This window comes from Xenopus tropicalis, chromosome 8, assembly GCF_000004195.4.
Source record: "Xenopus tropicalis strain Nigerian chromosome 8, UCB_Xtro_10.0, whole genome shotgun sequence".
Classification (NCBI taxonomy): domain Eukaryota; kingdom Metazoa; phylum Chordata; class Amphibia; order Anura; family Pipidae; genus Xenopus; species Xenopus tropicalis.
The window spans coordinates 51,578,677-51,595,642 of record NC_030684.2 but is presented as its reverse complement, the minus strand read 5'-3'; the positions used below and the strand labels follow the sequence as shown (position 1 = coordinate 51,595,642).

The following is a 16,966-nucleotide window of genomic DNA, read 5'->3' as shown; positions in this document are numbered from 1 at the left end:
CAACTTACACACAGAAGTCTGAATGGGTTCTTAGCTTTAGAATCAGAAAAGGGATCCTTTTAATGGTTAGTATTGAGTATTTTTATAGGGATTTTTCATTATGGTTTAGGGGCCTCCCAAAGACTTTTAGGACAAGCACTAAAATTGTATCAGTATGAAAGGAAGAAGTTACCTAGTGCTGGGCAGAGGAGCGAAAGAAAAATGAATGGAGTGCAACACATTAATACTCCCAGGGAGCAAATTGTTTGCATAGAAGATATTTTTTTTGCGTTTATTTAACCATTTTTTATATTGGTTTTGTTATATTCTAGTTGCCAGGAGTTTTCCCAGTTCTGCAACACAAATGCTAATGTAATATAATAGTAATAGTAATCCAACAGATTTATGTTGTACTGCATGATGCACTGGTTTGGGTTTGACAATCATGAGCCTTGATTGTCAGTATTAAGGCTTCAAAGGCCAAAAATACCCATTAAATAAAAACACCCACAAGCTAAAAAATGTCCTCTGTATTCTCAAGAACTTTAATTGACATATTACAGCAAAGCAAAAAATAATCCCTTAAAGTGGCCATACACAGGAAGGTTTAAAAATGGCCAGATATTGATCAACCAGGTTTGAGTATTCCATTGGATTGGAGACCACAACGGCACATTGATGCAGTCCTCGGTCCAATGGGCCATATACCCACCACTTTAATCAATCGTTTGTGCCTAGGGCTCAGGGAGGAGAGTGGTGGGGAGGGTTTTTTTCTAAAACTATAGAGGAAGCAGACCGCAGTCTGGGGCCCCCTCTCCCCTGTGCCCCTCAGCGACCGCAGGGTCTGCTACCTCTATAGTTCCGCCACTGGCACGAATCAGCCATATAAGCACTGCATCAATCATCAACGTATTGGGATTACAGTGAAATGTTTCCTTTATAATGTTATGCTGTAATCAGAGTTTATAGGGTTGTTTAGGGGTTTAGATCTAGAGATAACTGTTAATACCTTTATTGATTACTTTGGGAAGCCTAGGGAAGAGGAGGCAACCCTAATTTCTAGTCTGCAGCTGCCATCATGCTTTGATAATATGCCTGTGATTGGTGAGGCTTGTACTCTGGCTACATTTGAATGGAGAATCACTGCTATGGAAGATATATATTATGTCCCGTTAATTAATTGCTTAAACCCTAGCAACCAAAAAACGCAGGCTACAGCTTTCTAGTTACTTTTATATTACTTGTCTTTATTCAGGCCCTTAATTATTTACAGTATCTCCAATTCTAACATTAAACCTCTGCTAGTTTCTAGGGTAAATTGGACCATAACAATTTGACTGTAGAACTGCTGAACTAAGTTTAATCATTTAAAAAACACAAAATGAATATACTAAGTTAATTTTAAGGTGAACAACCCATTTGACTGAATATTCTATGCCTTAGAGCAGTGATCCCCAACCAGTGACTCGTGAGTAACATGTTGTTCTCCAACCCCTTGGATGTTGCTCCCTGTGGCTTATTTTTGAGTTCCTGGGTTGGAGACAAGTTTTGGAGGCATAGAGACCATGTGTACTGGCAAACAGATCCTCCTGCAGGCTGCCAGTTCACATAATGGGAGACAGGAATATTTTAATGCTTGTGTTGCTGCCCAACTTTTTTTTACACTTAAATGTGGCTCACAGGTAAAAAAGCTTAGCGTAACAAGAGTAACAAATCATTGGGCATGTTGTGTTAACTACATAGGGTCACTTGTGTTTCCATGCAGGTTGGCTGGGTCCTACGAGGCTCTTGATGGAGGGAACACAGCAGACGCAATTGTGGATTTCACAGGAGCTGTAACAGAAAGTTTTGAGTTAGATAAAGGCGACTATCGGACAAGCCTGATGGAGCAAACAAAGCTGTTTCAGGAGCTGTTAAAAGTGTATAGAGCCGGAGGTTTAATCAGCTGCTATATCAAGGTACAGTATGGGAAAAGTAAGGTTAATACCTAAAATAGGCTGCATATTGCTTTTGATATTGTATCTGCAGTGTATTCCAACTTAGCCAAATAACCATGGAATTTCATTTTTGGTCTACATTTAAGAAAATACCTGCACACCATAATATATAGGCTCTGTGTTTGTTGGCATACGACTTTGCATTATTTTATATGGTACAAGTTACCTAGGCATTAAATTGTAATCAGCATAATTATGAGAATTAACATTCTAAGTGCAGGGTAGGTCTTCACATTGTTATTGTATTACAGTTTTTTGTTGCTTTGTTTTGTCTTTTTTGTTTTTCGAAAACGTTTCACTATGTTTGACATTCTTTAAAGTGCCAAAAGTCTTAATAGATTATAATATAGTTAACAAAGAGGCCAGACTTGGGCCTCTGAAAGTCAGACTTACTAAGTATGCATCATTTTCTAGCAGTCTGCAGTTAATAATGACTTTTTTTATCCACCCTGAATGCAATACCAGGCCTAATCCCATGTATTATACTTAAGAGCACGTGGCAGGATAAATGTAGTAACAACTTCATATATAACAGTTGTAGGGATTTTTGCCCCTGCTTCTTTTCAGGATATAGGAAAGGGGGCCTTCTTGCATGTTTAAGATCTACCCACAGATTGAATGTTGCTCTCAGTGCCCCCAAACCAGGTAGTTATGTTTGAATTCCTGACTTGGGGGCAAGTTTTGGTTGAACAAGATTTCCTACCAAATAAAGCCCCCTGTATGCTGATAGTGTGCATAGAGGCTGCCTAATAGCCAATCTTAGCCCTTATTTGGCACCTCCATAAACTTTTATGATGCTTGTGTTGCTCTTTTTATATTTGACTGTGGCTCACAAGTAAGAAAGGTTGGGGACCCTTGATTTAGAGGGATCCATTTATCATACCTCTAAACTGTCCTGATTTTCGTGGGACCAGTCCCATTTTTAACAGCTCCACCCGCAGTCCCAGATTCTTATTGAAAAGTCCCTCATTTCTCTTTGAACTCCTGCACTGAACGTCAAAAAAGATACAAAGTTTCTCAAACTTAATTACATAAGTAGCTTTTGGCAGAGAGCCCAGAGTACTCAACACCTGCACTTAGATATAATTATAACTAATACAATAATCAGGTTTCTTGGGGAACTGAGACTTGCATCTTAAAGGGCAATGGGCTTTGGTTACCTATTTGACAAATACAGCAATGGACTTTGCCTTGACTTCCACAGTTCCCAGAAGACATTATGGGCAGTGGAAATTGAGAGCTGGGAGTGTTTTGCAATCTAGCCTTCCCCTGCTTTGTAGGCATTGGTCAGCTTTATCTTCAAATTCCTTAGAGGAACCCATGGGTGTTGAATGATGGCACAAAGTTATGGGTGTAAGAGATTTTATTATGCTCTCTATTGTCAACAGATGGCAACACCTAATGGCTAGTAAGGCCTAATAAGTTAACTAGGGTTAGGGACTTTGCAAAAACAGTGTTTGTCACAGGACAAGGAGACAGGTGTCCAAAGTTTTGCATATGTCACGATAATTATTTTCTTTGTTGATATGATTTAACAGTAGAGAATGAAAATGTACAGTTACTATGTATTGACATTTGCAAATATGTTTTTAACACACATTCCTGCAGTAGTTGTGCACTACATTCAACTAAACATTAAACATGTCATCTGGAGAGGGTTGGCAAACACATTTGTTTAACTGGTTTAAGATCCTGGTGCAAAAACTGAAGATGCTGAACTAAAGCCTTTTAGTACAAGCAGTAACTCCGGTGGGCCCTTCTGGGGTGGGCCAGATGCAGTTGCACACGCTGCTCCCCAGGTAGTTACTTTGTTGGGCAAATATTTACATTCAACTGTATTATACCTCCATCCTGTTTATTGTAGGGAAGTTCAATAATGTGGGTTTGGGACAGCATAGCCTGTATTAACATCTACCCACAACTGCAATATATGAAAAGAAGTAAGGTGGATTGTGGCTACCAATATTTTGCCTTTCAGTTTATACTCCTACTTCAAAGATTTAAGCAGAGACACCAGCAAAGTAGCTACTAATTCACTGAAGCTTCAGTTACACTCAGTAAGCTTTTCTTCCCAAGCTTTACAAATATATTTCATCTTTTGAAAGAGCTCCATAGATTAATATAAAACAATGATTTATGAACAGTACATCAGTTCAGTACATCAATGTGATGAAATATTTTATGCATGTTCTTAATCGCAGCTGTGATCACTTATATTACAGACAGTCTGTATTATTAAACACAAACAGAAACAGTCTGAAGTTGCAGGAATCTGATAAAGTGGAAAGACTGGCTCTGTTGTGTTTGCCTCCCCAAAGGTTTCTGTTGATCATTTATCATGCTCAGTGTTGTGATCTTATGGCTTATCCCACTCAATGGATTGCAGGAAGTAGGTTTCATCGTAGGTACTGAATACTGGGCTGCCTAAACTATCCCCCTTGTACTCACAAAAGTAGTAAGAGAATGATTTTGTGTTGAGCATTAAAAAGCCATGATCTTATACTAATCTATATGTCAATGTTAGTTTAAGAGTATCATTTCTGCTATCATTTAATGTGGGTCCGTTTCTGGCACAAATATTACTCTTGTCCCTGAATACAACATTTTATATAGGAATGTAGACTTAGGGGCTGATTTACTAACCCACGAATCCGACCCGAATTGGAAAAGTTCCGACTTGAAAACGAATATTTTGCGACTTTTTCGTATGTTTTGCGATTTTTTCGGATTCTGTACGAATTTTTCGGATCCAATACGATTTTTGCGTAAAAACGCGAGTTTTTCGTATCCATTACGAAAGTTGCGTAAAAAGTTGCGCATTTTGCGTAGCGTTAAAACTTACGCGAAAAATGCGCAACCTTTCGCGTAAAACATACGAAAAAATCGCAAAGTACCGATCATTACGAAAAAAACGCAATCGGACTCCATTCGACCCGTTCGTGGGTAAGTAAATCAGCCCCTTAGACTAGATGATGATGACACCTACTGGTTTCCTATGGATATACAACTAATAATCTATGTGCTTTCATTCTTAAGCCTGTTTCCAGCAATGATATGGAGGCAGTGACTTCTTATGGACTTGTGAAAGGCCACGCGTACTCTGTGACTGCGATCAAGAAGATGCCCGTGGGGCAGAGGATCTTGTGCTTTGGCAACTCTAACAAGCTGTTTATGATTAGAATGAGGAATCCCTGGGGGAAGAGGGAATGGAAAGGAGCATGGAGCGATGAGTAAGGAATGACTTCTGCTTACTGGAAGCAAAGAAATAGCATTTGTAATATATGGAGGAAGCAGTATTACTTTTTGGATTTCTTATCAAGCACAACAATAGCATAGCATAAGAGCATAACCTTATCAGCAACTATGCAGTGTCAGGAGAATAATGCAGAAGGGGTTATATTTAAAGCACATACACACATCACCCAAGGGAATGAAAGATAATAACACTATAGCACTATTTAAGCCTGTTTAAGAAGAAATAAGGAGGAAGGTTACCATTGGGGGAAATGATAAAATAATATCAGTCCTTGAAAGTCATTTGTTTGTTGAGCTTAAAGGGATGCAACACAGTTTGCTCAACCAAGTTTGACCCCACATTTTCTAGACATCAATTCTGCCAACATTCCTAATATAGCAATTGGCACCATCAATTACTGGCTCCCTATTTATTAAAGAGGTGCACTGATCCCCCCAAAAATATTTTATTTCAAAGTCCAAAAAGAAAACTAAAGTGGGAACATATCAGGCACACAACCACGTGTACCAACATTGTTTCAAGGATTAAATAAATAGTTCCCCTTCAAATTAATTTTTAGTATGTAACAGAATGCCCAAGTCCATTGGTTTTTATTTTGAATTTTTTGTAGTTTTTGACTATGGCTCTATGTTCCTGTATTTGGTTTGGAGCTGCACAGATTATATACACATTCTGTAGCACTGATCAAGTAGCCCCATGTCCAATCTTCTTATGTCTGATAAAAGAGTAATACTGGGAAAACAAAACTGCACAGTATCTCCATATTTGAGATAATGGCAAAATGACTTTGTTATAGTGTTGGTAAGGATGATTCTTACTGTTGCATTCTCTTGTATCTGTTATCGTATTTGGGCCACTTATCTTATTTTAGAAGCTAGTAGAGCTAGTGGGGGCTGTGGGTGAGATTTACATCCCCTTTAATGGTTAACTGTTTCTCATTACTAGATCTGAAGAGTGGAACAAGGTGAGCAGATCAGAAAAGGCAACTCTTGGTCTGACTGTTGCAGATGATGGTGAATTCTGGTAAGACAGATAACTTACAGTATATATTAGTGTGTATACATAGAAGTATATACACATTGCTTATTTAGCCCTTGGGTGCCAAGCCTGTTAGGAATCAGCAAACAGATATCTGCCTGGGAAAATTCTTTCTAAGAAATGAGGAAGGATACACTACAATTGTAAGGTAGGGAATTAGAGACAAATGTATTTACCCTACTGGCAATACCAAATAAGTAGCCAAGCTTGATGGAGATGGCAGATATGTTATGTATATAATATATAAATCGGAAAGGTTTGCCCGCCGTTTACTAGCGCTCAATACGAAAAAGTCGCAACAATTCGTGCAAGTCCTAACGGCTACGAAAAAGTAGCGACAATTCACGAAAAAGACGCAACGCCGATGGAAAAATCGCAAAAAATACGAAAAAGCCGCAAAATGTTCGTTTCCAATCCAATTTTTTCCCATTCGGGATTCGGATACGTGGATTAGTAAATCAGCCCCATAATGTTTAACGCATCAGCCAATAAGAGTAGATAAAATCTGACAGTGACTCAAAGCATGAGTGTGTTTGCAGCCATAAGAAGCATGTTAGGCTGAGGAACTTACAAATAAAATGTTACGTATATAAGCAAATAATAAAAAGTTTATTTGTGAAATAGATATTTATTCCCACACTCCCCCGAGGACCCCAGCCCAGTTGTGAGGTCCTTTACACAACAATGCTGCAGATCTGGGTTGGCAGGGCACATGTGTGCCAGAGCCACTGTGTTTTCTCCCAGTGTCCCGCTGGCCCAGTCTGGCCCTGGATTTATTGAACATTTTACTGGACCTTTTTCTGTAGTGACCTTAAATGACTTTGGAGTTTTTCTGTGATGCAGGATGACTTTTGAGGACTGGTGTTTGAGCTTCACCCATGCTGATGTGTGTCGGATTCTGAACACCTCGTATCTAAGCTGTTACAAAACATGGAAACAAGAAGAGGTTCATGGAGCATGGAGCAAAAATACAGATCCTCTGTTAAATCGCTCTGGGGGCTGTTTCAACGAGACAACTTTCTTTCAGAATCCCCAGGTGATTTATATATTAAATGAATAAAGTCCCTTAAATGAATAAAATCCAATCAGCACTAGATCACTGGATCAGTGATCTATGCTTGCATGCCCTAGGCAGGGGACTCTTTTGTCTATCCCTAGTTCTGGCCCTGAGTTTGGGTTTCGTATTTTTTTGTACTAAATATCTGTACTAAACATTTGTGCTTTTTTAATTTGTACTTTTTTTGTCGTAGTAGGAAACTTGATAAATCTGGCCCTTAGTTTTAGTGAACAGGGCATTGCTAAGCAAATCTGCCCCATTTTTATTTGCCAAAAAATTAGCGAAACTACTGAAAAATTCATGAATTGCCAAAAAATTTTGCTAAAGGTGGTGACAAATACATTAAAGTCAATGGCCATTTTTCATTGGCCAAATTTCGCTGCAAATCCATGCCTGGTGAAAAAATGTGCTCATCACTAGAACAGAGATTTATAGAGGATTTATAATTGTTGTTTGGCTTTGCCCAAATCTATTATCTATTTATATATTGTAGTATATATTTGAAGTGAGGAAGAAAGAAGATGAAGTGCTGATTTCTTTGCAGCAGAAAGACCAACGAATTCACAAGAAAGATGGCAAAGGAAACAATTTTATCATTGGTTTTGAAATCTTCAAGGTATTAAGTCCCCATTTCCCTTTTCAGTTCCAATGAACTCAAACTTTACCTTAGATCAAGGTGGCCATATTTGTAAAAACTCCAGCCATTCATTTCTTTGCTGGTTTTTGGTGGAAGCAATGATAACCAAATTATTTGCACATCACAGGTACAGATAAAATGCTGGGCATGGCTGGCTGATTGAATTCTTCTGCCACTTACAGTATGTGAAGCAACCTAGTAACCTAGAACCGGAACCACAAAAAATGTGACAATACTGTTTTTTAGGTGCCAATGGTGGGTGTGATATTTGCCTCCCTCCCCAGTTATATCAGCAGGAGGCAATCTTCAGTAATGACAGTTTATTTTGATGGTAGCATTTAAGTCATCTAAGCATAAGTTTTGTGTCTCACAGCATGATCAAGTCTCTCCGTTACAGCAAATATGACATGAAATCTCACTATGTTGTACATTAATGCAAGTCTAATCCAAACTGAATACAATTTTCACCACAATTACATTTATCTTAAAAAGAATGTACACTACTTGTTTTAAGATCCTGATTTTGGAAACTCTGGAACAAGACTCCTCCAATGAATAGAACATTATCTTTATTTACTTAGTGGCAATAATGATATAATTGCAGTATTTATTTTCAGTAAAGGTCGGTGTTTTACACACTGAAAGTTTATTGCTAAAGCTGTGGTATTTTATTTAACCAGGTAGAATTGAACCGGGAATATCGTATTCACATGATCTCTGGACAGGAGAAGACTTTAAGATCTTCCTATATAAACCTGAGAGCCATATTTCTCAGAAAAGTACTGACACATGGAAGATACGTCATTATTCCCACCACCTTTCACCCGGGTATCAGCAGCAGCTTCATTCTCCGCCTCTTTACAGATGAGTCTTCCAGATTCAGGTGCTTGATAAGGTCCTTGAGCTCAACAGAGACCTTGGGACAGATTTACTAAAACCTTAATTTCTAATTTTTTTATATTTTCAGATTCAAAGAGATATATATATATATATATATACACATACATACATATATTAATCTAACCTAACAGATTTTAATGTATTCTGGCAGTAGGTTTAACAGGCAGTGAAGTTTTCATGAGGGTGGGTATATATATACACTAGATATAATAAGTGATATAAATAGATATAATAAGTCTACACATCCCTGCAATATGTTGGGTTTTTGTTTAAAAAAAAAAAAAAAAAAAAAGAAACTGATTTATCCTGTCCGAATTTATTCCACCTCTATTGCAAAATTGCCATCTACTACCTGTCTGGCGCCCCCCACCATTGCATCCTAGGCAGGTGTCTCTTCTGCCTACCCCTAGTTCCGCATTTGATTCACAACCCATATTTGGCACCTCATCAAGTGAAGGAAATGTGGCTCAACTGTAACTGTACCAAGATCAGGATGTCCCTTCAAGAAAGATGAGGGGATAAGGAGAAAACTGGTCAGGAAGGCCACCAAAAGGCCTACAGCAACATTAAAGGAGCTGCAGGATTCCTTGGCAAGTACTGATGTGTTCCTACATGTGACAACAATCAATCGTATTCATCATATGTCTGGGTTGTGAGGTAGGGTAGCAAGATGAAAGCCTTTACTTCCAAAGAAAAACATCCCGGTGGGTAAATTTTGAAAGAAGGTATAGCCAGTCTCCCACAACCATGTGGAAAAATGCATTATGGTCTAAGACCAAGGTTGAACTATTTTCCCAACGTTAATACCATTGAAAATCTGTGGGGTGACCGGAAGAGAACTTTGCCCAGGAGATGCTCTCGCAATTTGACAAGTCTGGGAAATGTCCAGATGTGCCAAAGGTGCTTGAATCAAGTATTAGTTTAGGGGGAGGGAAAAGTAATGTGACCAGATTTTTTTTATGATTTATTTTTTCCTTTTTTTCACTAAACTGTTACTGATTTGTTTTTGACTTCTTTCTATAGATTATTGCAACAAAGGTGGAACACGTTCTGACAGGGTTGATCTCTGTTTTTTTTTATTAAACAAAAACCTGCCATATTGCAGGGTTTCCCTTAAATGCTTCTCATTTGCTATACGGATATTATTTGTACTTAGAAGGATATTTTTAGTTGGAGTGTGTCACACTGATATTGATATTGCTAGATCTATAACTATCAATCTATCTATATCTATCTATGTGTGTGTGTGTATGTATGCATATACAGTGGCTTGCAAAAGTATTCGGCCCCCTTGAACTTTTACACATTTTGTCACATTACAGCCACAAACATGAATCAATTTTATTGGAATTCCACGTGAAAGACCAATACAAAGTGCTGTACACGTGAGAAGTGGAACGAAAATCATACATGATTCCAAACATTTTTTACAATTAAATAACTGCAAAGTGGGGTGTGCGTAATTATTCAGCCCCCTGAGTCAATACTTTGTAGAACCTTTTGCTGCAATTACAGCTGCCAGTCTTTTAGGGTATGTCTCTACCAGCTTTGCACATCTAGAGACTGAAATCCTTGCCCATTCTTCTTTGCAAAACAGCTCCAGCTCAGTCAGATTAGATGGACAGCGTTTGGGAACAGCAGTTTTCAGATCTTGCCACAGATTCTCAATTGGATTTAGATCTGGACTTTGACTGGGCCATTCTAACACATGGATATGTTTTGTTTTAAACCATTCCATTGTTGCCCTGGCTTTATGTTTAGGGTCATTGTCCTGCTGGAAGGTGAACCTCCGCCCCAGTCTCAAGTCTTTTGCAGACTCCAAGAGGTTTTCTTCCAAGATTGCCCTGTATTTGGCTCCATCCATCTTCCCATCAACTCTGACCAGCTTCCCTGTCCCTGCTGAAGAGAAGCACCCCCAGAGCATGATGCTGCCACCACCATATTTGACAGTGGGAATGGTGTGTTCAGAGTGATGTGCAGTGTTAGTTTTCCGCCACACATAGCGTTTTGCATTTTGGCCAAAAAGTTCCATTTTGGTCTCATCTGACCAGAGCACCTTCTTCCACATGTTTGCTGTGTCCCCCACTGGACTTCTTATGGTTTTCTGTTAACAATGGCTTTCTTCTTGCCACTCTTCCATAAAGGCCAACTTTGTGCAGTGCACGACTAATAGTTGTCCTATGCACAGATTCCCCCACCTGAGCTGTAGATCTCTGCAGCTCGTCCAGAGTCACCATGGGCCACTTGGCTGCATTTCTGATCAGCGCTCTCCTTGTTCGGCCTGTGAGTTTAGGTGGACGGCCTTGTCTTGGTAGGTTTACAGTTGTGCCATACTCCTTCCATTTCTGAATGATCGCTTGAACAGTGCTCCGTGGGATGTTCAAGGCTTTGGAAATCTTTTTGTAGCTAAGCCTGCTTTAAATTTCTCAATAACTTTATCCCTGACCTGTCTGGTGTGTTCTTTGGACTTCATGGTGTTGTTGCTCCCAATATTCTCTTAGACAACCTCTGAGGCCGTCACAGAGCAGCTGTATTTGTACTGACATTAGATTACACAGAGGTGCACTCTATTTAGTCATTAGCACTCATCAGGCAATGTCTATGGGCAACTGACTGCACTCAGACCAAAGGGGGCTGAATAATTACGCACAACCCACTTTGCAGTTATTTATTTGTAAAAAATGTTTGGAATCATGTATGATTTTCGTTCCACTTCTCACGTGTACACCACTTTGTATTGGTCTTTCACGTGGAATTCCAATAAAATTGATTCATGTTTGTGGCTGTAATGTGACAAAATGTGGAAAAGTTCAAGGGGGCCGAATACTTTTGCAAGCCACTGTATATTGATTAATCTGGTTTTAGCACCTGCATTTTTTTTAATTATTGCAAGCTATGGATTATTTTAGATAGCTGTCATTCACTGTGCCATGTATAGAATCCATGGCTGCAGAATAGGAAAACATACCAAAGTAACTTGCCATTCCTATGTATTACAGTCCCTTCCAGTATATGAAGTCTTGAGGAAAAGGAGTATTAGACCAAGCAGACAGTGTGTACCCCTTACAGGTTGTAGTTGGGCGCCACTGCTGGCACATTTTCTTGATGGACCCTATAACAGCATCAGCAAAAGTGATGTTTGCTCCAAGTACTGAATGTATATTTGTGTGCCCTACTCCATGCCAATCCTGCTGATATAACAAAATTCTGTTTCAAGGGAGTTATTGCTGGACAAACCCAAGGTTAGCTGCTGGAGCCTGCTGTGTGGGTACCCTCAGAGAGTCACGCAAGTGCTGGTTCGACATGTGGAAGGAGTTGAGAGACAGGGCCAAATGCAAGGTGAGACTTGAGCATTTCCTATACATTTGTAGTCAGTGCACCTGGGTAGTAACACATAGCAACCAATCAGTGATTAGTTTTTTTTATAATAAATAAAAAATTTTTTATAATTAATAAATAGGCCTAAATGCTTAAACGAGAACTAAACCCTAACAATAAATATGGCTAGAAATGCCATTTTTGTATACTAAACTGTCTGTACTAGCTTGAAGTTTCAGCATCTCTATAGTAGTATATGATGATGATATAGGTCTTTACAATAATCACAGGAGCTCCTCATCTTGGATTCTGTTAAAACTGTCCGGGACAATGCACATGCTCAGTGGGCTTTGAGCAGCTGTTGAGAAGCTGAGCTTAGGGGTCATTGCAAATTGCCAAGCAGAAAATGACTGCTGTCTAATGATTCACAGGCCAATTTAGTAAGAAGGATTATATATATCAAAAAAAAGTTTAAAACACAAAGAGGTAAGCATATGTCTTTTCTGCTAAAGCTAACCTTTAAAACCTGTAACTAAGCAATAATGGAAACATTTTGTCACAGGGGAAGATTTAACAATTTTCCCATTTGCATTTTGCTGCTTTTGATGCAAACTGAGGAAGAAACTAGGAACGTGTTTTTTTTTCTTTTAAAATAATAAAAATCTCAGCTGTTTTTAGGTCATCATTTTCCCCACAGTTGTCCCCTTAGTGATATTGTACTTTGTGTCCAGGGCTTTAGAGAAAGAGTCTTATATTGCGGTTTCGGTGTTCTGAGCATTGATTCCATAAAGCCAAGAAGAGAGAGTCACGTGGAAACAGAGCCATAAAAATGATCATTGGAGGATAGGATTGCATTAGTTGGGCTACGCTAAATGTATGCCTGGTGAACTACAGCTCCCTTTATGTTTAATCCTTCATAATATGCTGCAGAATTCTGGGAGTTGGAATCAAGCAGCATTCGGAGTGGAGAAACACTTCTGTGGAAGGTTTATGTCCCTTTAAAGCAGTGCTTTTATCCAAGCTCTAAAGAGCCAGTGGCCCAAGGGATGCAAGAGGCACTACCTGTGACTATCCTTCCTGCTTTATGTACATCTGCCTGCCCTCTGTACATCTTCCTATCTGTTGCTTATTCTTGTGTTTGAAGTCATAGATATTAGAACAAAACCCTTAGCAGTGTATCCAAGCTTCCATTGATGCTATTATCTCACTGTTTATCCCTGCCAAGCTGGACAAACCATGTGTTATTGGTTCCCAGTGGCTGATAATGGTACTGGATTTTACCCTGCATAAACTTAATTAGGTCAGTAATTGATCATAGCATAATAAATAGCCTGCTGTCCCACCCGTGCAGCCTTTAGAGGGATCTATAAATACAGGCTTCAGCTTATTGCTCAGTCACACACAGTCACATCCTCCAGGAGATTCTCCATTTGCTTGCTGGACTGCCATATAGCTCTTAGCTGGGAAATAAAATAACAAACACTATTCTGTACTTGCTGCTTTGTTAGCCATGGCTTAAGTAGGAAACTATGGTTTTCCTTGCCTTTTAGCCAGAGTTCTAGAGCCTCACAGTGCAACACTGACATCCAGGGGATAGAACAGGGATGTGCTGCTCTCAGCAGTTTAACACTTCAAAAAATAGAAATCCCATCATCCTTGGGTGCGTTTCCTCCAAGTAATCTGGTTTCTTCCTATACTCGAAAAACACAGGAAGATTAATGGGATAAAACTAACCTTGTGTGTATTTGATAGTGACCTTAGACTAGGGAAATAATGTATAATCAATGTAAGAACCTAGGAATATGATAATTAAAGATGATGATTTGTAAATGTGAGTCACCGTATGAACCAATGTTCACCTAGGAATTCCATGCTATATTCCAGCTGTAGGACACTATGGAAGGTTGTTGGACAGTATTGTACAAACCAAATGCATATTCTAAAACTCTCCTTTTTAAACTGAGAGAGCAAAAAAGAAAATTACAAATTGGAGGTTTTCTTATTCAAATAACCATTTGCTGCTCCTGCGGTGCTCTGAATTTACTGGTGCTCAGCAGGAACAAACCTGTGAATACTGTTATGGGATGGATTGTGTCATTTGCATTACTGAAGCAGCTTAGAAGCCTGTACCAATATAAATTGATTTACTACCTGCTAGCACAAAAAGCAACTTTGCTGAATTACTTAAAAAGCCAAAAATCTTTGTATTAATATTATAGCTGCATTGTTAGTGCCCTCGGGAAAATTTGCCAACCTATTCATGGAAAGGCATTGCAAGCTCAGATTGCTATCTGTGGATTATGGCAGATGTCAGATGGGCTGCTGTAAAATGTCATAGACAGTCACTATTTATGGGGCTTGTGTGGACCAATGTGTACCTTCAATATCAAGGCCTATTTTGGATCTGTGTATTCCTGTTTGCAAGAGATATAAAGTGTTAACTACATTTAGAAATCCCCTGTGGCGTTACATATGTCCCTTTGGAGACATGTGCCCCTATTGGCCCAGGGGTGTTTGGGCTATTCCATGGGAGGGGAGTCCATAGTTCCAAGGGGGGGGGGGGGGTTGAGTAAAGGATTGTGGGAGAAGCAGCAAATCAAATTGAAATGATCACAGCTGCTTTTTATGCATATCCCCATGTGTAGTTGTATTGGAATAACAACAACTGACTACTAACTGGGAATAATTTGGGCATCGGGCAAGTCAACTGCATGTAATCTGCAATGTTTTCTTTTTTCTCCAGAACCAAATTTGTACATAATGATCAAAGGTGAGAAGCAGACCATTCGTTCCTTGGTCTACAAGAAAACCAGCACTGCCAAATTTGATATTCAAGCAATATTCTTCCGTAAGAACATCAGTGAACCAATCTGTATTCAGGTGCAGTACCCCAAAAAGCATGACATTACAGTGGGCTGAAAATGTAAAGTGTGACAGGTAGAAGGTAGTGTTGTGTTACAAATTCATTAAAAATATGGTCGTTTATTTAAAGTAATTGTTCAGACTGCAGTGATGTTTATTATGGGTCTAATTTTTTTGTGCACACATTCTTGCATCACTGCCTATTTGCTACCAATGACTTTCCCCTGGTTTGTTGATTCTGCTGAATTGTCTATGCCAGGTGTCCCATGCCTGCCAAGCAAGAATGCCAGGGGGCTGATGCACCACATATATGGCATAGTGCCTGGGGAATGAGACTGTAACTCCCATGGCACAACTAGGGGTATGCAGGGAATTTCCTCATTTTTATTATAAATTATGTTGCTACTGTACTATGATATCTTGGAGATCCACAAGTTTTTATTCTTGACCCACCGATTAAGAAACCCTGGGATTAAATATATGTGTCTACCAAATATATGTAAGCACACTAGCAAGCACTGACTGTGATACTTAGGCAGATTGCTGTCTCTGTCTATGCTTTAACCCTTAGGTCTGGGACAGCAGGATCATATGTGACCAGTTCTTGGGCCAAGTGCTCCTGGCTGGCTCACCCACTGACTCTAAAGAAGAGCGGAGGCTCCAGCTGCACGGAAGGGATAGCCATGGCGAGGAGAGAATGCCAGGGCACATAACCATCAAAGTTGTTTCTTCCGATGACCTGGTTGAACTGTGAACGTACAAGAGCACTACAGATACAGACAGGCCTCCGAGCGATCTTGGATTTCAGCAGCACTGACGTGCACAGGCTGCATTCACATAGACTAGAGACTTCTGTCTGCAGGAAGATTTTATACAAACCCCATACAGTTCATTTTTTTGCATTTTATTCAGCAAGGAGGTACAGTAATGCTTTCTAGAAACACTATTTGTTAGCAAAGGTGTACTGATACTCTACAACAATGTACATTTATATATACTCATAACCCACTAAAAAAATCTATATTTACTCATCCTGACCCTTGATCACTCAAGGACATGCCTTTTGATAGGAGAGGACACCAGAGTTTTGCATGTGACTATATTTAAGGGACTGCCAATTAGCTTGACCTCTCCACCGTTATCAATTCTTAATGAGCCAGGCTATTAATATGATTACTCTCTGGCAGTTATTACCATGTGTAAGTAGGTTATCTTCTATCAATGATCCTTTTTCACACTTTGCACATCCAGCTCAGAGAAGATGACATGCCCTGGGGTAATATAAAAGCATTATTGGAACTTAATGTGACATATACTGGTTTTGCTGGTGCAGGTGACTGGAGAAGTCCAAATGGGGTATAAATAAATCAACAGCCTTCAAGTGGTGACGCTATAGAGAAAGCAGCTTTGCTACTCTGCATACAACTGGTCTCAGTTCTTTTACTTGATGTATTTTTTATAAGCTCTGTCATTAAAGGGGACAAATGTCAATGTATTTCCAACAGGGACGCGGTTGTGAATTTTATGGTATATTTTTTATTTCTAAATTACACTGTATACATAGCAAATAATCCTCTCTACCATCATCTTATTCTTGAACCAACAAATGTATTTTTTTTAGTTGTCAGTGTGTAGGCAGCCAGCTTAGTGCATTGTGCCTGAGTCTGAGCTTTCAGAAGGTGCCAGCGTTACACATTAGAACTGCTTTCAGATAACCTATTGTTTCTCCTACTGCCATGTAACTGGAGGAGTCCCAAGCCGGACTTGGATTTTTTTTTTTTTTTACTATAGAGTGCTTTTCTGATATCTAACACAGGTGTCAGTGAGATGTTATCTTGCTTCCTTCCCATTGTTCTGCTGATTGGCTACTGGGGGGTGGGGGCTGATATTGCTCCAACTTACAGCTCAGCAGTAAAGTGTGA

The 16,966-nt window shown here is 39.3% G+C and overlaps 1 protein-coding gene across 1 annotated transcript in view; it reads left to right on the top strand.

The window, feature by feature from the left end:
- Nucleotides 1-16,548, top strand: part of capn6 (calpain 6) — a 32,817-nt gene extending 16,269 nt beyond the window's left edge. The window contains exons 6-14 of the mRNA XM_031891915.1: nt 1,745-1,937; nt 5,013-5,206; nt 6,178-6,255; nt 7,114-7,306; nt 7,821-7,943; nt 8,645-8,847; nt 12,082-12,203; nt 14,926-15,062; nt 15,616-16,548. Coding sequence (XP_031747775.1) covers nt 1,745-1,937; nt 5,013-5,206; nt 6,178-6,255; nt 7,114-7,306; nt 7,821-7,943; nt 8,645-8,847; nt 12,082-12,203; nt 14,926-15,062; nt 15,616-15,798 — 1,426 coding nt within the window. The 3' untranslated portion in view covers nt 15,799-16,548. The remainder of the gene's footprint in view (nt 1-1,744; nt 1,938-5,012; nt 5,207-6,177; nt 6,256-7,113; nt 7,307-7,820; nt 7,944-8,644; nt 8,848-12,081; nt 12,204-14,925; nt 15,063-15,615) is intronic.
- The last annotated feature ends 418 nt before the right edge of the window (nt 16,549-16,966 follow it).